General features: G+C 53.2%; 1 protein-coding gene and 1 long non-coding RNA gene across 5 annotated transcripts in view; one reads left to right on the top strand and one right to left on the bottom strand.

The window, feature by feature from the left end:
• DTX1 (deltex E3 ubiquitin ligase 1) overlaps positions 1 to 22,688 on the bottom strand; it is a 38,902-nt gene that overhangs the window by 13,958 nt on the left and 2,256 nt on the right. For both annotated transcript variants that reach the window (XM_005217811.5, NM_001205734.1), the window contains one exon: positions 5,347 to 6,025. In XM_005217811.5, coding sequence (XP_005217868.1) covers positions 5,347 to 6,025 — 679 coding nt within the window. The remainder of the gene's footprint in view (positions 1 to 5,346; positions 6,026 to 22,688) is intronic.
• On the top strand, positions 7,832 to 14,597 carry LOC104974666 (uncharacterized). Of its 3 annotated transcripts, none has more exons than XR_009491093.1 (3): positions 7,832 to 10,078; positions 11,480 to 11,561; positions 12,299 to 14,597. It is a non-coding gene; the product is annotated as an uncharacterized lncRNA (long non-coding RNA). The 3 variants fall into 3 exon arrangements; XR_009491094.1 differs by having other exon boundaries at positions 7,832 to 11,561; positions 12,299 to 12,394; positions 12,533 to 14,597; XR_009491092.1 differs by having other exon boundaries at positions 7,832 to 11,561.

Raw genomic sequence — 22,688 nt, 5'->3', positions numbered from 1 at the left:
ACTGAGCCCAAGCCCTCTTGCTCTGGAGCCCACGCACTGCGACTAGAGAGAAGCCTGTGGGCTACAAGGAAAGAGCCCCCCTGCTGCAGCTAAGACCCAACCCGATGCAGCCAAAAATGAATAAATAAAGAAGAAGGTACAAAGAAATAGCGAACTGGGGAAAGGTAATAAAGAGCTCAGACCCTTAAAATGCAGAAGGAGCATCTGCAAATCAATTTTAAAAAAAGCCGGAAAGAGCCCTAGAGAAGGAGAAACAAAGAAATAAACAAGTGATTGGTAAAAGAAGGAATCACAGGTGGCCAGTAAACAGGAAGAAGTTCTCAGCCTAAGAACCAGAGGTTTGAAAACTCAAACAGCATCTCAATGACAACATCGTGCTGGTCTGATAGGGATGTGCTCGAGGGGGCGGGGCCAAGCCCCGCTCCCACTGCTAGGGATGGATTTGAATGCAGGCAGCTTGGTATCTGCCCCCTTGTTGGCCTTTGTTGCCAGCCCCACTGCACGGGCTGCAAAAACTGAGGACCAGAGAGGGCAACGGGGCCCACTGGGGTCACACAGTGAGAGGAGACAGGGAAGCCGGCCCCAAGCTCAGCTGCTGCGGGCCCCCCGACTCCTTGGGCCTCCAAACGCCTTGTGGCACCAGGACCAGGCCTCTCGGACCCTGGCTTGAAACCCGGAGTGGGCAGCCAGGGGCCACCCCAATACCATGGCCGACTGCGATTGTTGAGTCAGAGTCCTAATCGCGTGACCTGGAGCAAGGGCCAGGCTTTCAGAGCCTCAGTTTCCTCATCTGAGAAGTGGGGATAATAGGGCCTACCACCGTTTCTGTGCACAGCAAGAGAGGTGATGCATGTAAAAGCCGTGAGACAGAGCCTGGGACGTTGTGAGCGCTCAGTAAATGGAAACAGGCCTGCAGCTGTTCCCCCTCCCTCTCCCCTCCACCACGTGGGCTGGAAACTCTTAGTCTGCCCCACAGCTGTGTTCCAAAGTGCTGGATGCTGCCCTCTCAGGAGACAGGGCGGATCTTCCCCACCCCTGTGTCTCCGTCCCCCAGGCATCAGCTGCCAGCTGGCTTCCCGCCTCATCACAGGGGGGAGTGGAAACAAACCCCAGCCAGGGGGACACTGTAGTCCTGCTGGCTGTGTGACCTGGGGACAAGTCAGTGCCGCTCTCTGGACCCCCGTCCTGAGCTGAGGATGGGAGGCAAGAAGGATGACAAAGAATGATGTCTGAGTTCACCCCTCCTCTGCGCACTGATCATGTGTGGTGATTTTAAATACATTTGCACACCCATCAGTTCTGATGAGCCAGCACACGTGGACTGGGGTGATTTTAGCTCCATTTGACAGATGGGGAAACTGAGGCCAGGGAGGAGAAGCTATGCACCTCTCTCTGCAGGAGAGAAGAAGAGTGGAGAAAAGGGAACAGAGAAGGAGAGAGCTGCTGAGAAGGAAAGAAAAAGGCAGGAGAGAAGGAGCAAGAGACAGAGACAGGGAGACACAGTCACAGAGACGAGAGAGACTGAAAGAGAGGCTGAGCCTCAGAAAGCTGTAATAGGAGAGTCCCAGACACACTGCTGTGTCTTCAGTTGTGTCTGGACCCGAAACTCACGCATTGGAGTCCTGTTGTTCTTGTTATTCAGTTGCTAAGTGATATCCGATTCTTGTGACCCCGTGGACTGTAACCCCCCAGGCTCCTCGGTCCCTGAGATCTGCCAGGCAAGAATACTGGAGTGGGTTGCCATTTCCTCCTCCAGGGGATCTTCCCAACCCAGGGATCGAACCTGTGTCTCCTGCGTTGGCAGGCAGATTCTTTACCACTGAGCCACCAGGGAAGTCCCCGCTGGAGTCCTAACCCCTCTCCAAACTCCCGGACACTTGGAGACAGGGTCTTTGCAGAGGTGATCAAGTTATGAACGAGGTCATTGGAGTGGGCTCTAATCAATAAGCCTGGTGTTCTCATAAAGAGGAAATCTGGACACAGGGATACAGAGGGTAGATGATATGAAGACAGGGGGAAGGTGCCTGTCTGTAAGCCAAGGCCTCACAAGAAACCCACCCTGCCAACACCTAGATCTCTGGCTTCCAGCCTCCAGAACTGAGACAATACATTTCTGTTGTTTGGGCCTCTCCAGTCTGTGGCACTTTGCTATGGCAGCCCAGGCACACCGACGGACTTAAACACAGAAGCAGACAGACTGCGGGAAGGGCCACGAGGGGCTCTGGGTGTTCTGGAGACCAGGGCGAAGGTGGGGGGCCTGATTCCTCAGAGACACCGTCCCTTTCCCCTCATGGGCTGCACCGAGCCTCAGTTGCCTGGGAAATGGGAAGCTTCACTCTGCAGGAACTAGGGTCTGCCATCTCCATGCCTCCTTCCACCCATCCCCTCCCTCAGCAGCAGACTCCATGTGTCCTGGGCCCACCCCCCTACTCTGAACCAGGCCTATTTAAAAAATTTTTTTTTGGTCACATGCAGGACCCTAGTTCCCCTGCCAGGGATCAAACCTGCGTCCCCTGCATTGGAAGACACAGTCCAAACCATTGGACTGCTAGGGAAGCCCCTGAGCCAGGGGTATTTTTAGTTCCTGTTCCTTGGCTATGCACCTCCTCAGCAGGGTCAGCCCTGACTACTCCATCCCTCCCAACCACACCACCCTGTCCCATCACCTCCCTAGTGCTTCCCTCTCTCTCCAGCAACTGTGTTCATTTACTCATTTGCAGGCTGTATGTTCAGCAGTTTGGACCCCATTTGTCTTGTCAGGCTCTGTGAACATGCACCCACAGTACATATTTAGAGAATTGATACCGAGCAATAAAAACTGAGCAACCCCCAGCTTGCCCTGAAAGAGCCGTTTTCAAAAATTTCATCAGTGACTGAGAAATTCATTTCACCTGGCGACCTATGAAACGCATGTAGAAATCATGCAAAAGGTTCCTGGAGCAATTCTTACTAAGTATGACACATGCCAATGTTTTCTATTTTGTTCACTTTCTTTGATTCTATTCAGTTCCTTCCCATCCCGTTTTCAGAAAATTTTGGTTACAACCTTCTGACTTCATAATTCACTAGTGGGTTTCAGTGATACAGCCCTGGAGAGAAGATTCTCGAATTCTTGCTGCAAAGGCACCTGGGACTTTTCTGCTTCTGTCCCCTCCCACATCTACTCCAACTTGTTTTCTACTCTTGTCATCCTAGGGCCCTCCAGCCTGGCCAGAGCCAGGTTGTGATCTGCAAGGAGCCACATGAATACCCGTCTGTGATTCCCAGATGGGTGAGTCCCTTCTGCAGTGTTTCCCCAAAATGCTCTCCCAAACCTCCTCTGGTCTCCTCCCTGTGGGCACTGGGATGCTGGAGAGGAGTGATCTGGAGGGGAAGGGGGAGAGGAAGGGAGGGCTAGGCGGGCAGGTGGCAGCTGCTGTAGTCCTTCCGGTGGAAAATCACACTCCCCAGCCCCCCATACCAACCCTCCTCTGGATAACATTAGTAGTCCTGGCTGCCACTGAAGGACTATCTCAATATAAGCGCTATGTATGATCAGGCACACAGCTCCCACTTGACAGATGATAAAACTGAGGCTCAGTGAAGGAGAGGGACTTGCCCCAGATCTCATAGCTCAGAAGTGGCTGCCAAGAGGGGATCGGAACCCAAGCAGCCAGATTCTCAAAAGTTCAGAAGCCAGAGAGATTCAGAAAGTGAAAGAAAGTGTTAATCATTCAGTTGTGTCTGACTCTTTTCGACCCCATTGATTGTAGCCTGCCAGGCTCCACTGTCCGTGGGATTCTCCAGGCAAGAATACTGGAGTGGATAACCATTCCCTTCTCCAAGGGATCTTCCCGACCCAGGGATCGAAACTGGCTCTTCCTCATTGCAGGCAGACTCTTCACCGTCTGAGCCACCAGGGAAGCCCAGAAAGATTTTGAAGGGTAGCCTAATTCAGGGCCCCTTCCCTTCCGCATGCCTCAGTTTCTTGGTGAAAGGAAGACCTGGATATGGTGACCTCAGAGGTTGTCTCCACATCTGATCTGTGCATGACCACTCTCCTGGGTCACGCCAGAGGGATGCAAGCAGAGCTGCCTTTTGGTGCTCGTTCCTGGTTTTGGGCACCACAGCCCACACCCCACCTTCCCTTTTCCCTTCTGGTCTATCTCAAGGTCAAGGTCTCTGCTCTGGCCTCCCATTCCAACTCTTTCAGGATCCAGTCCTCCGCTGAGATCAAGTGAATCTGGACTCCTGGGTGGGAAGCTGACAGACTCACTGGGTCCATATTCTGGGGCATGGGTGTCTTAACCCAGGCATTTCCAAAGCTGGTATGATCTGGGTTCCCTTCCTCAGTGAAATCCTATGAAAACCAGTTCTCAAAAGAGAGTCCAGAAAGGGCTGATCTGGTTACAATGAAAGCAGAGGCTGGCTTCTTGGCCAGCCCCCTCTCCTGCCACTATGCCGTGCTGTCCCAGGGGTCCCTAAAGCTCAGCTTGAAAACCATAGTATTAGTCCTATGTAATGGTGATATTTCAGGTGTGGCCTTTAGGGCCACAAATATTTGGACAATACTGGCTTGCTTGAGCTTCCACATGAGATGGGTATGGCCTGGGGCAGGGTATGGAAACCCTCTAGAACTTCAAAGACAACACAGTGCAGACTCCAAAATCCTACAGGTCTGAATTTCAATCCCTGCCCTCCACCTGGGTGGCCCTCAGAAAGTATCATACCTCTCCCAGCCTCTACCTCTCCATCTGTAATAGGGACATGATGAAATGGAGGGGGTAGGTAATAAATGAGATGGTGCAGAAAAAGAATTTAGTAAATAGCAGACATGGACTGTACACCGTTACGGCTTCCCAGGTGGCTCAGTGGTAAAGAAGCCACCTCCCAGTGCAAGAGATGCACGTTTGATCCCTGGCACAGGAAGATCCCCTGGAAGAAGAAATGGCAACCCACTCCAGCATTCTTGCCTGGAAAATCCCATGACAGAGGAGCTTGACGGGCTGCAGTCCATTGGGTCACAAAGAGTCGGACACGAATGAGCGACTGAGCACGTGCTTACACACACACCAGAGTAGCTGCTGCTATGGCTCCACCACTTGTGAACTACACGATCTGGGATGTGTTACTAACCCTCCCCATGCTGCAGATTGTTCGTTATCTGTAAATTGGGGCTGATGACGCTCCCTCCCTTATAGGGTCCTCGTTACTGGAGATAAACGAGCGTTAAGGTGCTTAGTTAACTCTTGGCACAAAGTGAATACTTAATAGACGCTAGGTAGTACTTATGATTTTTGTAATTACTGTAATTCTTTGTTCCTAGCCCCGGTGGGCCGCCACCCCTGCGCCCAGGGCCCGGCTTACCCCGGCGGGATGGAGGCACGTGCGCTCACGCTGGTGGCGCGCTGGGGCCCGGGCCGGTTGAGGTTGTTTTGCCCCGGGGTGGGCGCGCCGCCGGGGGCGCTCGGGCTCCGCGGGAGCGCGCCGGGGGGCTGCGCGGGCTCGGCGGGACCGGCGGCGGGCGCGGCCCAGAGCGCGGCGCCGGCGAAGGTGGCGCTAGGGCGCACGGCGAGCGTGCCCGCTGGTCCTCCGGGCGGCGGCTGGGGCGGCGGGGGCGCCGGGGGCGCCTTGCGGCGCTGCGAGGCCAGGATGGCGTTGGAAGCGGCGCGTGTGCTGTTGACCAGCAGGCACTGCTGGCACGAGCAGGGCTGGCCCGAGCTCGCGCCCACGGGCCACGATTGCGACTTGGGGATGGAGCCGACGGTGAGCGGGTAGGCGAGGTCCAGTCGGCGGCGCAGGCGGCGGCGCCGGCGCGTCTGGCGGTTCATCTGCGACATGCTGTTGAAGTAGATGAGGTAGCAGAAGCCGAGCGACGAGAGGTCGAGCCACGGGTGCTGCTTCTCGTAGGCGTTCTGGATGGTGATGCAGATGTCCATGTCGTAGGCCGTCCACGCGCCGCCGTCGTTCTCCCATTCCCACACGATGCCCTTGCCCGGCGCCGACGACGGGTCGTAGAAGTTGCGCCGCACTGGCCGCATGGTGCCTGTGTTCACAAGGGCAACGGGAGTCAGGACCCGAGGACGGTGAACCTCCGCGGCCGGGCGGGGGCGGGGTCGAGGTCGGGGTGGGGGGTGGTCAGGGCAGGCCAGAGGGGCGGGAGACGACCCCGGGGGGTCAGTATATGCGCAGGAGCGAGCTTGAAGGTCAGCGCAATATGGGTTGGGGCGGAAGGCAAGGAAGTGGGGTGTCCAGACAGCACGAGGATGCCAATCAGCAAGGGGAGTAGGGGAGGCAAGCGGCCCCACCTCTCAAGAGTCGACACAGGCAGTGAAACAGTGGCCATCACAGGCTGGGGGGTGGGAGAGGGGGCGGGGAAGAAGCCAGTGTGGGATCTGTTTAGACCAGGAGGGGCTGGGAAGCAGAGTCAGCGCCTGGGGTGAGGGCAGGGATCAACAGAGGCCACCACCCTGCAGACACCAATGACCCTTCTTTCCTTCATCCGTCCACTCATTCAGTCGTTCGTTCATCCATTCGTTGATTACTTCAAGCACAAGTTCACTTATACATTCGTTCATTCCTTTCTTCATGTCTTGGTTCACACATTCATGTATTCCTCAGTTCATTCGTTCAATAACTCCTTCATCAGCCCAGTCACCCATGCCTGCCGCCATTTCATACCTGCATTTATTCTCCCCCGTCTAGTCATCCATGATTTCAGTCATTCCTTCGCTTACCACCATCCTATGTAAAATGTGCACCACCTCTATATACCATCTTTCCCCTCCACATACCTTCTTTCCCCTCTCCTTCCCTGCTCGGGTTTTCTCCATCTGGTATACTTTATATTTCACACATTTATCTTGTTTTCTGTCTCTCTTTCCACTAGAATGTCATTGCCACAAGGCAAGGACTTTGCTTTATTCACTGCCGTATCCCCAGTGCCTGCTCACAGTAGGTGCTCACTAGGTCGTTGCTGAATATATGAATGAATTCATTTAGTTCAGACAATGATTCATTTGGGATCCGCTTATTTTATTCAGTCATGCCTTTTGCTATCCTTGCATTGATCCATTCCTTCATCCACTTATTTATCCTCTTTTCCATACATTTGTTTATTTGTTCCTTCTTTTAACAAACACATTACCTGTCTGCCCTGAGCTCTGTGCTGGGAGGTCATTCAAAATGAACATAACCACATGATAACCTCAGCCAGGTGGGTATTCACACACCCATTATAAAAAACAGAGGCCCTGAAGTTTGGCTCCCAACTTTTGCTCCATGTTTCCCAGTTCTGGATGCTTCCTGAGAGCAAGACTCCATGGACACTGGGTTAAGCAGAGATGACGGACGTCCAGGCTGCAGGACTTCTCAGTGCCTTCAGCCCGCCCTGTGCCTTGGGGCCAGTGTGGAGAGATTCTTTTGCATGGTTCACGTGACACACTGTCGGGAAGGCTGCACCCTTGACTGCTCCTCAATTGTAGGCAAGTCCCTTCAGTCTCACTACGTCTTGGTGGCCCCATCTCGAAAATAAAGGTGATACTAATCCATAAGCTACCCCTCCCCTCTCAAACCAGGCTGTGGGGAGGATTCAGTGAGGATAGCCACAGAGCACAGGGTCTGAGAAGGGCACCAGGGCTGGGAGGCAGACAGACCTCATTTCAAATCCCAGCTGCCTAACTTTCCAGCTCTGTGTCTGTGGTCAGGTGATGCAATCACTCTGAACCTCAGTTTTCTCATCTCTAAAATGGGCACAAGCAGACCTTCCTTATGAGGGTCTTAAAAGAATCCTTGAAGACAAATACTGTCTGTACGCTGATGATTCCAATATCCTCTCTCCTGAAAGCCAGGCTTGTGTATCCAGCAGCTCCCTCAGCAGCTTCCCATACAGGTTCAACAGGTTTCTCAAACTCAGCTCTGCCATAGCACAGCTGTGATCTTCCTTCCTAATCCTAACCCCAAACCTGTTCCTCCTGAAATCTTCCTCATTGCAGTTAAGCAACTCCATCTTTCCAGCTGCTCAAGCCCCAAACCCCCAATTCTTGGACCCACCCCAGACTTCTCACGTCACACCCCATGTCCAACCTATTAGTAAAATCCTGTCATCTCTGTCTTCAAATACATCCCACACCTGACCACTTGCCCCTCTCCCCAGCACACCAAATCTGTCTGGTCTAAGTCACTATGTCCCTCCTGTCTGGACCATGGCAGTAGACTCATGACTGTTCTCCACCTCTGTCCTTGCTTTCTGTAGGGTCTGTTCCCTACACTGCAGCCAGAGGCATCTCATTCAAGTCAGATCACATTCTTCTTTGGCTCAAAACTCTCCCATGGTTCCCTGCTTACTTGGAGTCAAAGTCAAAGTCCTGGCTGTGATTTACAAAGCACCGCATGGTCTATAAAGCTCCTACAAGGTCCCACGGGTCTACAAAGTGCCCCCTCACTCACTACCTGGTCCCTGTGCTGCTTCTTAATGACCCGAAGCAATGTCCAACCTCAGGGCCTTTGCACATACTGTCCCCTCCACCTGGAATATGACCTCACCACTTCCACACATTCTTACAGTTTCCTCCCTCCTTTCTTTCAGGTCTCTGGTTGAACATCACCTCTTTGGAAAGACCACCCTTCCATTGCCCGCCCACTGCCATCCTTTTCGCTTTCTCAGTTTCTCTTCCTGGCACTCAGTGCTACCTGCACAATACATTGATCTACAGACTTGCTTTACTGTCTGTCTCACCCCCGAGATCAGGGATCCTGCCTACTTTACTCCCTGCCTAGCGCAGTGTTGGCATGCAGTGGGTCCTTCCTACCTTGAGGGTGTTTCTACTGTTAACTGGCACAATGCCAGGGTGCCTGGCCCTGGAATCTGCAGCCAGATGGATGAGGGCCCATCATGGTCCATCCTGAGGACCCCTTCCTGCCCTTGCCTTTCTCAGGCTTCTCTCTTCTGGTACAGACTGTACCCGACCTTCAGTGGGTCCCTACCCAGGGCTGAAAAGGCTTCTCTGCTCTCTCCTCTGTTTGCATCCCAAGGGCTATGGATGACCCCTGGCCCTTGCCAAGTGCCCAGAGAGCTGGGGAAGTCGAGGCAAATGAGAGGGGTGTGGTGGGCATGGGGTCCCCGGGCTCCTATAACATCCAGTCAATTACATGACAATTTCGCCCCTGGGCCTCCAGGGCAGCCTCTTTCTCCTATCTGCTTTATCATTTTAATTGAGTGTTCGAAAATTGATTTTTTTTTTCTTTGACAATGGGCAGGCCTGTGAGGGGATTAGTTAGAGGGAAAATCCGGGATCCTGCTCTGGCTCTGCTCCTGAGGCCTGGTCTTCCCCTCTCAGAGCCTCAGTTTCCCCATCTATAAAATGAGGGTTCATGACAGATGATCTTCAGGTCTGATGGGCCTCCTTGGTAAGGGTTAAGGCACTGTGTTACTTGGAAGGTATAACCCCTGGATGGGAAGGGAAAGGAATGGGTGGAAACTTGCCATATTTAAGCACCTGTGTGTGCCAGGTCTTGAGCTGGGTAGGGCAGGATCAGGGGCAGAAGATGCAGAGTGAAGTGGTTGAGAGAAACAACTCAGAAGTCTCACAAGCCATGTGCAAATTCTGGCTCCACATTTAGCCTCAGTGTCCTCATCTGTCAAATGGGGGTATTAATACGTACCCCCCAAGGAATTACTGTGGGACAAAATAAGATAATGCATACCATAGACGCTTGGCAGAGAGCTTGGCTACAGTAAGTACTTGATGAATGTTAGCTAAGATGCCCCTATTATTGTTTACATTACCACATTCGCCCTTTCCCACCCCTCAGTCACTTGGTAAACTCCTATTCACCCAACAAAACCCTCTACACGCCCACCTGCTCCAGGAAGTGCTTTTCCATTCTGCTGTTACAGCTAGCACATGCTGCTTTTTATTGTGTGTCTATTCTTGCACTGTCAATAAGCTATTTGTTTTTGTTCTTAATCTCTCTCATTGGTTGATGACTTTCAGGAGGACAAGGATTTGGTCACATCTATATTTTTGTTCCCAGCACTAGGCACAAGGCATGTCAAAGGACGCATCTGCAACTGAAACAAGCAACCTACTTGGCACAGGTCAGGGCTCAGAGGGAGTGGGAAAGGGGAGGGGCTGGTCTTGATGGAGAGGGAGTGCAGACGTGGAGGGCAGAAGCCAAAGTGCACACGGGGTCCCGGGAAAGGCGGGGGACAAGGTTCCAAAGGTCGGCGTTGGCCAGCTCTGCAACAGAGGACTCCGGGAGCTTCTCCCAGCCAGGTCAGGACCAGCCAGCCCAGGCATCCCTCTCTCCAGGGCTCTATTTACCAGGTATCGATTTTCCTGCCTGTTTACTGGTAGTTATTAAAGGCTGCGTCCCTGGAGTCCTTTTCAAACGAGATCGGAACCTGGCGAGCTGGAGTAATTAGGGCAGCTGCCGTTCACCCCGCCCGGCCCCGCACCCCGCAGCGCCCAGTGCTGCCTGCCCATCCATCTACCTCCCCAGCTCCCACTGGCCTTGGACCAGGCCGAGGGGCAGGGGGCGCCAGCTGGTTCCCTGGGGACCTGCCTGGGCTGCGATCTTGAGATGTGCAAGGGAGCAACCGCGGAAACACTCTTTCTCCTCCCCAGTGGCCTTGGCCTAGATTTTAGACCAGAACAATGGGTCTAAGATGAGAGGCTGGAGGTTCTTCAGCCTGGGAGATGGGAAGGGCCTCAGACTAGTGGGCTGGATGCACAGCTGATCTTTCTAACACCCAGCAGCTCTGCTGGGTCCACTCCCCCTTCTCCAGCCTCCTGGGCACCCAGCTGTGCCGGTCACCAGGGTCTGTGTCCCCACGGCGGTGAGGAACCTGTGTCAAGCATGTACTATTTCTGGGCCGGTTTCTGTGTCTGCTTTTGTTCCCCGTCCCCCCACACCCCCTCCTTCGTTTCTCAGGAATGTTTGGTTGAAAAATTCCAATCTTGTTCCAGCTGAACTGAGAGGAAAGGGGCTTTGGCCAAATGTCAGCTGGAGGATTGTAGGAGCTGGGCCCCCGGAGACGGGGTGTGGGGGCGGCTGCGGTCACTGCAGCCAGTGACCAGTTCGTGCCTGGGACACAGACAACCAAAGAGAGATGGAGACACGGGAGGAAGCAAGAGAGAGGGTGAGAGAGGCTGGGAGAGACATACATGCGCCGAGGGCCGAGATCAACATGGGATGTGCTAAGGTAGATAAAGGAGAGTCGGGGGCAAACAGACATAAAGGAACAGGATCCTGAAGCCTAGAGACAGAGGCAGTCATGGACAGTCAGGGAGAACCAGAGAGCCAAGCCAAGAGACAGGGAGGAGCAGAGAGGGGAGGCTGTGGGGTAGCCAGCAGCTACGGCCATAACAATAAAGCTAATGTTGACTGAGGCCCCACTGTGTGCCAGAGGCTGAGTTCAACACCTTCCTTGCACTAACTCATTTTATCCCCATATGGTTCCTTCCAGGGAAGAACTAAAATTGTTCCTGTTTTACAGAACACAACTGAGATCCCAGAGAAGTGAAATCTTGGGAGACTTGGGGAATGATGCCTTATTCATGGAGTAAAGGAAAAGCCAGGTTAGACTGGTTCTAAGACTGGTTTAACTCAGCCAAGGGATAGTCCAGCTTAGGATGCCTCCAGCGACGGGAACTCACTACCTCAGTTTGCGCTCAGTTGTTTCGCTATCGTGAGAGGTTTCTGCCTGGAGAATGTGGTCCCAATCTGAACCCCCTGCCTGAAGGTGGGGTATGGGTGTCTCAGCCCCCAGATTTTTGCTTTAAGAAAAAGCTGACTCTGTAGAGAGCTGGGGGGAAGGTTCTGAGCCCTCCTGTCTGCCTCTCTAGCCTCCAAAGGGTTCTACCCTGGGCTGGGCCAGTCCCAAGGCCCAGCAATGAACCCCTCCCTCTGGGGGTGGCTTCCCGGAGGGAAGTGACCTCAGTTTAGGGGCACCCAGACCCTGACGGGAAGAGGGGCCCTGTGGGAGGCAGTCATGGGACATCCTGTCAGGTGGGGGGGGGGAAGTCCCACTCCCGCCTGAGGTCTGTGATGGAGCGGGAGGGGGTGGGGGGCAGCGGGTTAAGCATGAGTTCAACACCCAGTGGATGCTGGGCCTGATGAGATAGTTCACTGAATCCTCCACCAACCCAGAAGTCACACCATAGTAACAGTCATGCTCAGAGAACACACTTTTGTGGCCAGGCTCATAACTCATTTAATCCTCACAGTGGCCCTATGAGGTAGGGATATTACCATCCCAGTTAAATTTATTTATTTACAAAAAAATTTTGTTTTGGCTGCGCCCCACGGCTTGCAGGATCTTAGTTCCCTGATCAGGGATTGAACCCGGGCTAATGAAAGTCGCAAGTCCTAACCACTGGACCACCAGGAAATTCACCATCCTGTTTTAGAGGTGAGGAAACAGAGGTACAGAGAGGGTTAGGAACCCCTGAGGTCATCTGCAAGGAAGTGATCCAATCGGAACCCATCCCGGGTTGCTTGACTCCAGCTGTCCTCTTCACTGCCCTACTCTTCCCGGCCTGTGTTCCAGGGGAGGAGACTGAGGCATGGAGGTTTACACAGCAAGTAAGAGACACAGCTGACGTTCCGACCCAAGCTGTTATATGGCCTTCTGGAATAGCAGCCGTCTCCCTGATGCCTCGACTGATTATCTGAGTGGCTGGCCAACTCCCTGACATCGACAGCAAGAGCCATCCTGCTTTATTGAATGCCAGCTACTATGCTAAGAGCTGATGCGTACCGATCAGCCCTTGAAAGAGCCTGAGAGGTTTTGTGCACTGTGGTTAGCCCCATTTGGCAGATGGGGAAACTGAGGCTCCTTGGGAAGATTTGGAGGTCCACCCGGGAATGGCGGCCAGGCTGGGATTCGAACTGCAGTCTGTGGACCCAGGGCGACTCCCCCTCCCGCCCTGTGATCAATAATCCCGCCGTGTTCTGTTTCCCTCCAAACTCTCCCAGGGGACTTGTCAACTGAGCTGCGGCCCATTAGCGGTTTCTGCATGTTTGAAGCTGGCCCAGTCTCCCTAAGCTCTGTGGCAGGGGAAGGGAGGGGGTCTCCAGCCCTGCCTGGAGGAGGCTAAAGGGTTGTGGGGCATTTGGAGAGGCTACCACCCTTAAAATGGTTTCAAAAACCCCTCCCTCCGGAGTCTGCCGGCAGCTGCAAGCTGGCTGTGCCCACTTTATGAGCTGTGTGTGTGGCTTCCTGGTCACGTGGCTTCCAACACACTCGGGTTCAGGACCCCCTGGCATAGCAGCAGCAGCTGAGAGAGGGAAATGAGGGGGCAGGAAAAAGAAGGAGCAGAGAGTCTTCTATCTCCTGGAGCGCTCAGTGCTGTTGGGCCACTGCCCCGACCCTTCCAAGCCTCTACTTTCTCATCTGTGAAATTGAACATCTTCCTCCCCATCCTGATAGTAAACACTCACAGAGGACCTACTATGTGTCAGGTACTGTGCTAAGTGTTTTACATGTTACTGCTTAATCCACATAACACTCTACAGAACAGGTACCACTATTATCATTGCCTTGCACAAATCCAATCAGAGAGGTGAAGTGATTCACCCCACATAACACATGTAAGCTATTAGCTAGGATTCCACCCAGCCAGATTTGAACTTCTCCCCACTTCCAGCGCCACCACCCTGGTCCAGGCCACCGTGACTGCTTGCCTAGCCGGCTGCAGCAGCCTCTGTCCTGGTCCCAGTCGGTACCCTTCACACCCTGTAAGGCACACTGTCCCCCGAGGCGGGAGAGGGTCTTTCATAAACTCGAGTCCGCCCACATCACTCCTCTGACCTACGCGCATCAGTAGCTCCCTAGTGCCCTGCAGAATGAATCGCTCTAAGTGCGTCAGCTCTTCTTCAAAGCCCAGCTGGCTACACAGCTCACACCCTAATAGCACCAAACATCTAGTTATTCCCTAAACGCAACATACACGGCTCTGCCCCTGTGTATTTGCCCATGCTGTTACCTCTGTCTGGAATGTCCTTCCACTCAAACCACCCCATGTTCCTCTCTCCTGGGTTCCTGCACGCTTGTCAGGGTTCAGCTCAACCACCATCCTCTTAAAAATCTCTGCCACCCTCAGGGAGAATCAGTACCTCCTTGGGACTCACACAGCACCTTGTACCTGCAGAACCGCCATTAAAACACCGAGCACAAGCTCTAACTGTTGAGGCGTCTGTTCTGTCCAGCCTGGAAGCCTCTCAAAGGTTGGGTGATTTTCAGCCACCCTTAGCATGCTTCCATAGCCAGGAGCACAGGGAGGTGGGCACTTAGAAAATGCTAGCTAAATGAATCAATGAATGACCAAATACACACATGTGAACCCACCTGAGTATTACAGATGACTAGCCTGGAGATTGCAAAGTGGAGGGTGACTGTGACTTTGTTTGGTCACCACACTATTTGCATCTTCTAAGTATAATGACCAGGCATTTAAAAATTGGCCAAGACTCCACTCTCCCAATGAAGGGGCCTGGGTTTGATCCCTGATCAGGGAACTGGATCCTACCTGCCGTGGCTGGGAGTTCAAATGCCACAGCTAAAAGGTCCCACATGCCACAAGCAAGACCCAGCACAGCCAAATAAATAACCATTTAAAAAAAAATGAGGTGGACTCACTCAAGTCTGGATTTCAAAAATGTCCCCAAATATCCAAAGAGGCAGTGACAAAGATTGGCTTTCTTGGCAAAGCTTAGCAGAAGCTGAGTCACAGTCACCCTATTCATATTTTCAAGTATTTATTGAGCACCTACTGTGCTCTAGAGAACAACAGTTAAACATCCTTGCCTTCCTAGCCACTGCACACACTTCTGCTGGCTGCCCCAACCCTGGAAGCATCCAAATTCTCAGCCTCTTTTCTAGATGGGAAAATTGGGCCCCCAAAGAGAAAGGGACTTGGTTCAAATCACCTACAGTGTAGAGGTAGATCTGGACCCCTGGCTCCTTGACTCGTGTTTTCACGGTCCCAGGTGACTAACACCTTGGCATAAATGAACCTTTGTTCCCTAGAAGAGAGGAACCTGGGGAGGGCTCCATGTCGGTGCCATTTCGGGTGAACCCTACGCGTTCCCCCGGTGTGTTCTGCTTGCAGTCAGTCGGAGGGAGAGGTGACAAAGGCTCTGTGGTGGTGGGGCTCAGCTTGTCATCAGCAGAAGAGGTGGCTATGCTGAGGCTGCTGGCAGGACTGTCCTGGCCGCCAGCGCCGCCTCCTTCGATTGCCTCCTCCTTTGTTCTGCATTTCAGGGCATTCAGCTCTAGGGCCCGGTGCCAGACTTCCTCCCATAGCCCATCACCCGCCTGCCACTACTGTCCGGGCAGGTGGAAGCGGCAGCCTGGAGCAACTCCAGAGGGATAACGGGAGGAGCCCAGAGAGAGGCACTTGGCTAGAGTGGCAGAGCCAGGAGGCAGCTACACAGGACCTGGGGGAGACTCAGCCTCCAGCCTGGCTGCTCCTGCGGCCCCCAAATCAAGGACACCCCCACATCCCGACCTCCTCAGTGTCTGGCCTCCTGTACCAGGCCCATCACTCCTACCAAAATAGAAGGGCTCCGAGGGCAGTGATTTGTATGTGTCCTGCTCACTGCTGCCTCCTTAGTGCCAAGGACAGTGTCTGGCCCGTAGTAGGTGCTCATTAAGTTCCTGTTGAATGAACAAACTAATACTGATCAGAATCTTACGAGATGGGGACTGTTGTTGGGCCCATATTACAGAGGAGGAAACCGAGACTCATGCAGATGGTGTGGTTTACTCAAAGTCACAAGTCAGCGCCCATTCCCATCCTTACCCCATCCCCACAATTACCAGAAAGCTGCGAAGAAGGGAACTTAGAGCCTGGACCTCACCAACAAGGCTCCCCGAGGCAGCCACTTCCAGATTGGGGGCCCCATGCCCTCAGTTGGTATCAGTCAAGGGTAGATGGGGGTTGGTAGGGCACCTGCCTCGACTGGGAGCCTGAGCGGGTTCATTGCCGGGGGTTGGGGGGTGACAACTCTCTTGGGACCTGGAGGTTGTCCTGGAGTGGCTACTGCTGGGTGTGATGTAGGAGTGAGAGGGAGGCCCAGGGAGACACAGATATGGGGGCGGGGTGCCTCGGAGGGCCCCAGGCACCCTCCATACCCTGGGGAGGAAGCTAAGGATCCCCCTGCCCGCAGCCTGAATGGGCAGCTCCCGTGTGACCAGTCATCACCTCCCCATCCTAGCCCCTCCTCACTACCCTCCCATCACGTCTTCCATCACCCCCTCTTTAGAACCCTTATGCCTCCCCCTTCACTCCTTATCACCTTCTTCACCACCCTCCATCACAATCTGCACAGCACTCCTATTGCTGTCCTGCCATGACCCTCCCCATCACAGTCCCCTTTATCACACCCTCCCCACCTCACCCCACCCTACCATTAATAGCTCTAGTCATAGCCCCATCACCTCCCTGTCCCCTCCCCACCCCCATGGCTCTCATCACCTTCCCTATCACCTCTCCTATTCCAGCCCCCACATTTCCCCATCACAGCTTCCACCGCCTCCTCATCTCTAGGTCAGACTCCACAGCTCCCTTGGACTGATGAGGATGCGGGGTGCGGGGAGGTTGGGAAAGAGCAGGAAAGGACAGAGAGGGGAGCAGCAGGGGTAGGGTACATGAAAGGAGAGAGAAGATGCTACCAGGAGGACGTGACCCAGCATCTCTCACCCCCACTCCCCACAGGAGTGGTCCAGCCATGGGTGGCGCTGTCCAAGGTGCTAGGGCAATCAGGCCTGATGCAGGGCGGGTGCTGCAGGCCACCGGGATCTGAATCTCTGATCCATGTCTTCCTAGCTTGGGCAGGTGGCTCTCCACCCTCTGAGCCTCACCTTGGCTATGTATAAAGTGGGCTGATGCCTGCTGGCTGGGAGGAGGGAGCCCAGACAGACTGTTGGGAAGAGCCTGTGTCAGCCCCTGCCCAGCCGCCTTCACCTCTGGCCTCTGAGGGCCCATGATTAATGAGGCTGGTCTTGCGGTGTGGCTCTGGGTCCCCTGGGGCCTGGCTGCTAAAGGGTGACAGCTGGAGGCCCAGTCATGCCTGGTGAGACTCAAGAGGCCTCCCTTCCCCTCCCTACCTCTCCCCAGCTTCTATCACTGCCTCCCTCTTCCACTCAGGCCTGCCTGGGTTGCCTCCAGCCAGAAGTGTTCCTCAAACCATACAGACTCTTGGAGAACTCCTCCAGGAAGTCCTCCTGCTCAGAGGCCCCTGGCACACACTGTCCATATCATCTGGTCAGGAAACTTGTACCTCTCCTATGAGGTATTTAAATCTTTTTCCTACTTGAACATGAGTACTATGTGCAAAGTAATATTCTCTGTGATTTTACCTACATTATCTCATTCAGTCCTCACGATAACCCTCTCAGGTAGGGACTATTCTTATTGCAGAATAGGAATCTGAGGCTCAGAGAGGTTAAGGGGCTAGCCCATGGTCACACAGCCAGCAAAGGGCCAAGCTGGAATCCAGATCTATATCTGAATCTGAGAGTTTGGCTGCTATTCCCATGATATGTACTTGCCTTTGCCTTAACTAGACTCTGAAACCCGTTTGGCAGGGGTCTTGTCCATCTTTCTGAGTTCCAGGGAACTGGTCCAGGGCCTGGTACTGAGTAGGCACCAGTGATTATCAAACAAAAGTGATGATGAATGTATGGTACCAGAGGAGACTCCAGGAGCCAGACAAGCAGCCGGAGGCAAAAGGATGGATCTGTCAGGGTGGAGATGCAGGCAGTGCAACAGGTGGTGGTGGGAGACACCCTTGTATGACTCAGCTGGAGCTGCAGCCACCAGGGGACAGACCCCCTCCCAGTCCAAACACATATCATCCTTCCTGCCCCTGGTGTCAGGCCCAGCCCCCTGGGGGCCCTCCAGGTTGTCTGGGAGAAGGTCCCAAGGGGTTGTGTAACCAGGGAGCTGGGCCCGGAGTCCTCTGGGGTTGCACAAGGCTGTTCCTACTTTGGTACAGAATCTGGCAACAAGCCCCAGCAGAACACTCAAGGGAGGGGGGGAGGTGACTCTCTTTGCAGGCTTGTTGAATGTACCCTTAGTCTCCATCCTTGAAACCTGTGTGAGAAACCCGGTTCCAGGGGAGTGATTGACTGTGTGACCTTGGGCAAGTCATGCACCCTCTCTGGGCCTCTCTCTCTTGGAGGATACAATGACTTGCCTAGGGGTCTAAATTCTGGTGGTGCTTTCCCTGGTGACGGCTGCTCCTCTCTCTGGGTGGCCCTACCAGATCTCTGACAGCCTCAGTGTGGCTTCAGACAGGATGTTCCATCAGGGCTCCCGGGCTGAGTGGAGCGCTGGCTACCCAGAGAAGGGATTGGTGTTGGCTTGGGAGATGCTGAAAACAGGCACCACCTGTCACTCCAGCCTGACAGCTTGGGAGTGCCAGGCACAGACGTGCTCTGAGCTGTGGGGACAGCAGTTGTGGATGGTCCCCAGGCTGGCGTCCCCCAGCCTCAGCTGTCCCATCTACAGAATGGGCAGAAGGCGGCCAGGGGTGCCCCCAGCAGTAGAGGGAGTAGAGAACAGGTGTCACCCATCAGTGCATCACTCCCCCTGCCCCTACTCCCAGCCACGTGAGCTCAGAGAGAAATCTGGAAATGGCCTGGGGAGTGGTTAGCTCAGATCTCTGTCCCAAGCGGGGACCAAGAGGAGGATCCAGGGTCCAGATGAAGCCCTCGGTGGCGGCCACCTGCCTCCACAGCAGTGGGGAAGTGGCTCTAAGCAGGTGACCTCACGGGGGACAGGAGGCGGTTCCCACATCTTTCTCCCACTGCTCCTGGACCCAGCTCCACCACCAGAGGCTCTGCCCACCTGGGCCAACCCCTCCGCCTTGGTTTTCCCATTTGTGAAATCCTGGTTTGGTCGGCTCAAGGCAAAGGAAAACCAGGAAAGCTATGGGGGACCAGTACCACCTGGCCCATTATCACCCACATCGCAGCAGATGTGCCTGTGAAAGGAACACCAGGGTCATGGCATCCCTGCCACGTGGGTTCCAGACCTTCGGGGCTTCAAAGGGAAACTCACCCCCCGTGGCAAGTGATGAAAACAGCCCAGCAGGGGAGAGGTGACGGGCCACAGGCTGAACAAACAGCAGCCCCCATGGGACCAGGGCTGGCCCTTCCCCTGTGGTCCAAGCCTGACACCTGGGCTTGCTTTCCGCTGGCAGCACGACAGGGTTAGAGACAGGGCATTTGGGTGTCAGTGATGTACAGGTGGGGCAGCGCTGTGTGTATGCACACACACGTACACGCACACACACCAGGAGGCAAGTATTTCATACAGGCCACACTGAGAGTGCCATGGCATCTGCACTGTCCTACTCCATGGGCAGGCTAAGAATATATTAGGAGTAGGTGAACTGCAGCTCCCTGGTCCAATTCACTGGCTGCCTGCTTTTGCACAGCTTATGAGCTGAGCGGTTCTTAAACTTGCAAATGGTTGGTGGATGGGGGTCGGAGTGGGGAGAAAAAGGAGAAGAATATGTCATGACCCGTGAAAATGATATGAAATTCAAATTTCAGTGGCTGCAACTAGTTTTATTAAGACACAGACCCATTCATTCATTTGCATACTGTCTGGCTGCTTTCAAACTACAGCAGCAGAGTCAGGCTACAGCAGCAGTTACAACGGAGACTGTAGAATCCACAGAGGCTAACCTATTTCTATCTGACCTTATCAGAGAGTCTGTGGTGCCAATGTCAGGGTCACTGGGGCATGCTGCTACCTCCCACAAAAACATAAAGTTCTGCTGCAATGAACTTGTCAAGAATCTTACAATTAGAAAATCTAGGGGACTTCCCTCGTGGTTTAGCAGCTAAGTCTCTGCGTTCCCAATGCAGAGGGCCTGGGCTCGATCCCTGGTCAGGGAACTAGATCCCACATGCCATAAGGAAAAGACCCCAAATGACTCAACAACGAAGATCAAAGATGCCGTGTGCCGCAACTAAGACCCAGAGCAGCCAAGTAAATAAATAAAAATAGATATTAAAAAGAGAAAAATCTAAAGAGAGGCTGTATTCATTTCAATATATACATGCGAGCTTTGGGTTTTACAACTTTATATTGTTTTGTGTGTGTGTGTGCCACAATCTTCAAGATTTAGGATCTCCTACTCATCTCTCAGGCATCTGTAGTGTTCAATACAGGCTGGATACATGGTGGGTAATCAGTTAGTTAAGGTCTGTGGGATAAAATAAGATATGTGATTCTCTCCACCAACTCAACAACCATGCTAGCAAAGTAATACTCTTGCGCATCTCATGGATGTGGAAACTGAGGTCTGGGGAGGTGATAACGGCCACTCGAGGCTCTCCCCTGAGTCATGGAGGGTGAGGACCAGATGTCCTCCCTTGGTTTTGTATTGCTTCTGGGAGAAGTGGGCAAGCACATTATAACACTCCTGGTGGGAGACATCTTGCCCCTCCCTCTAACAGTCATCCAGGCTTCCTAGGTCTCCTGCTGGCCCCAGAGGTTTCCAGGCTTTCCTCCCTCCCTGGGGGGTCTTGGCAGGCTCCCAGGAGCCTGTGGAGGGTTGAGTGGTTTTTTTTTTTTCTCTTTTCCGGCCAACAGGGAGCAGGTGTGGAGTGAGCAGCTCCTGGAGGGGGCAGTGGGAACATGACTGACGCTGAACTTCTAGGGGATCCAGCAAGGCTGACCCATAAAAGGAATGTCATTGAGAATAAGGGGTCCCCTGAAAGGGGGAATGGAGGGAGTCTGGGGAGTTGGGAGCCCAGGTGAGGGTGTGGGAAGAGAAAAGGAGCCTAGAACAGGGGTGTGGGAATCACAGACCAACTGGCCAACTTGGCAACCTCGAATGGGGCAATTCCTGCTTCTGAGGACCACCTGTCAGGCCCTGGAAAACTCTCTCCATGCCCAGCACTAGCTCTGAACCTATAGAATGCTTTGTCAGATCCCTGCCCTCCACCAGAGATGGTTCTGGAATAAGCCAGAGAGAATGGGGCAGGGGATGCCCAGCAATTCTTCATCAGGGACTCTGCCTCTCTGGAAGGATCGGCCCAAGAGCTTGATGGTGACTTCTTCTACCCTCAGGATAAAATCCAGAGCCCCTTTCACGGCTTTATGTCCAGCCCCTGCTTGAAATTCATCTTTTTTTTTTTTTTTAAAGGGTTTTTATTTTGTATTGGGATATAGCCAATTAACAACACTGTGATGGTTTCAGCAAAGGGACTTAGCCATATGTACACATGTGTTCATTCTCCCTTAGTCCAACCTTATCTCATGCCACCTCCCTTCATCCACTGCACTCCAAACACAATGGGTTTGAACGTACTCTGCTCCTTCCTGCCACAGGGCCTTTGCACTAGCTGTTCCCTCTGTTGGGAAGCTGTCTCCCTCAAACATTCTTTAGATTTCTAGTCAAACCTGACTTCCTCAGATGAGCCTTCTGTGACCACTACTCGACCAAGGTTATTCCATGTTCCATAATCTGCAACTGATTATCTGTGTGGTTAATGTGTTGCTTGCTGACTACACAGGGATCTCCTGCATAGGTCCTCCACAAATAGACCTCTGCTAAGGACCCCGGCTGTCTTTCTTTTTGGTTGTGCCACGCAACTTTCAGGAATTGAATCCAGGACATGGCAGTGAAAGCTTGGAGTCCTAACCATTGGATTTCCCTGACCCTGGCGGTCTTGCTCCTTACAGTATTCTAGCGCTCAGCATGGGGGTCTGACACACAGATTGGTAAGTCGATGATGGTATGAATGAACAAATGGTACCACCAGTGACTGCTGCCAATTCCCAGAGTTTGGGGACACAGATATACGGAAAAGTCACAACAAACCATCTGTCAAGAATTCACCTGCTTCCACACATGGGGACCACCCAGTAGGCACCAAGCGATGTTCTAGAGTGGAGCTAGCCACTAGAACTCTCTTCGATGGTGGTAGTGTTCTGGACTTATGCTGTCTAGTATAGTCAACCACAAGACACCTGTGGCCACTGAGCAAGTGGATGTGGCTAGCGGGAGCGAGGAACTAAATTTTAAATTTGATTTAATTTTAATTAACGTAAATTTCAATAGCCACAAGGGCTTAGTGGCTACCATATTGGACAGTATAGCTCTAGAGAGATGGAATGTGTTCTATTATCCCCAAGGCTGTTACATGCAGTTCTATCATCTAGGGAGTCATTGTAACTCCTTCAAACCTCCATCAGCAGATTCCTGGGGGTGATCATGTCAAGGATTCTTGGCAGCTTCTAAGAGGCAGGACCTTGCCATTCCTCACTGCCCACAAAGCTTTTCATACAGACCACCAGGCAACAATGACTCAGGCAGGTCTCCACAGTGATCGCGAACAGAAATGCTGTTTTTAATCACATCCTCGTTTTTATTATCATCATCACCTATCACACGACACCAAGACTGCCATCAGCCTCATTCTCTCCACCATGACCACCCCATCACGCTGCTCCCAAGACCACCACCCACACAACCATCACCACCACCACCAATTCCACAATCAGTATGACCACTGACATTGCCACCAACACTATTTCCTCCATCATTACCGCCCTTCTACCATCAACACCACCAATCCCCCTCAACTGCCCCCATCATTGCAACCACCACTACATCACTCCAACAACACCGGCTCTCAGAGCCGAAATGAGATTCTGGTTAAGAGCTTCAGCTCTGGA

Source organism: Bos taurus, chromosome 17 (genome assembly GCF_002263795.3).
Source record: "Bos taurus isolate L1 Dominette 01449 registration number 42190680 breed Hereford chromosome 17, ARS-UCD2.0, whole genome shotgun sequence".
Taxonomy (NCBI): Eukaryota; Metazoa; Chordata; class Mammalia; order Artiodactyla; family Bovidae; genus Bos; species Bos taurus.
The sequence above is the reverse complement of the archived record's forward strand: the minus strand, read 5'-3'. Positions and strand labels throughout refer to the sequence as shown.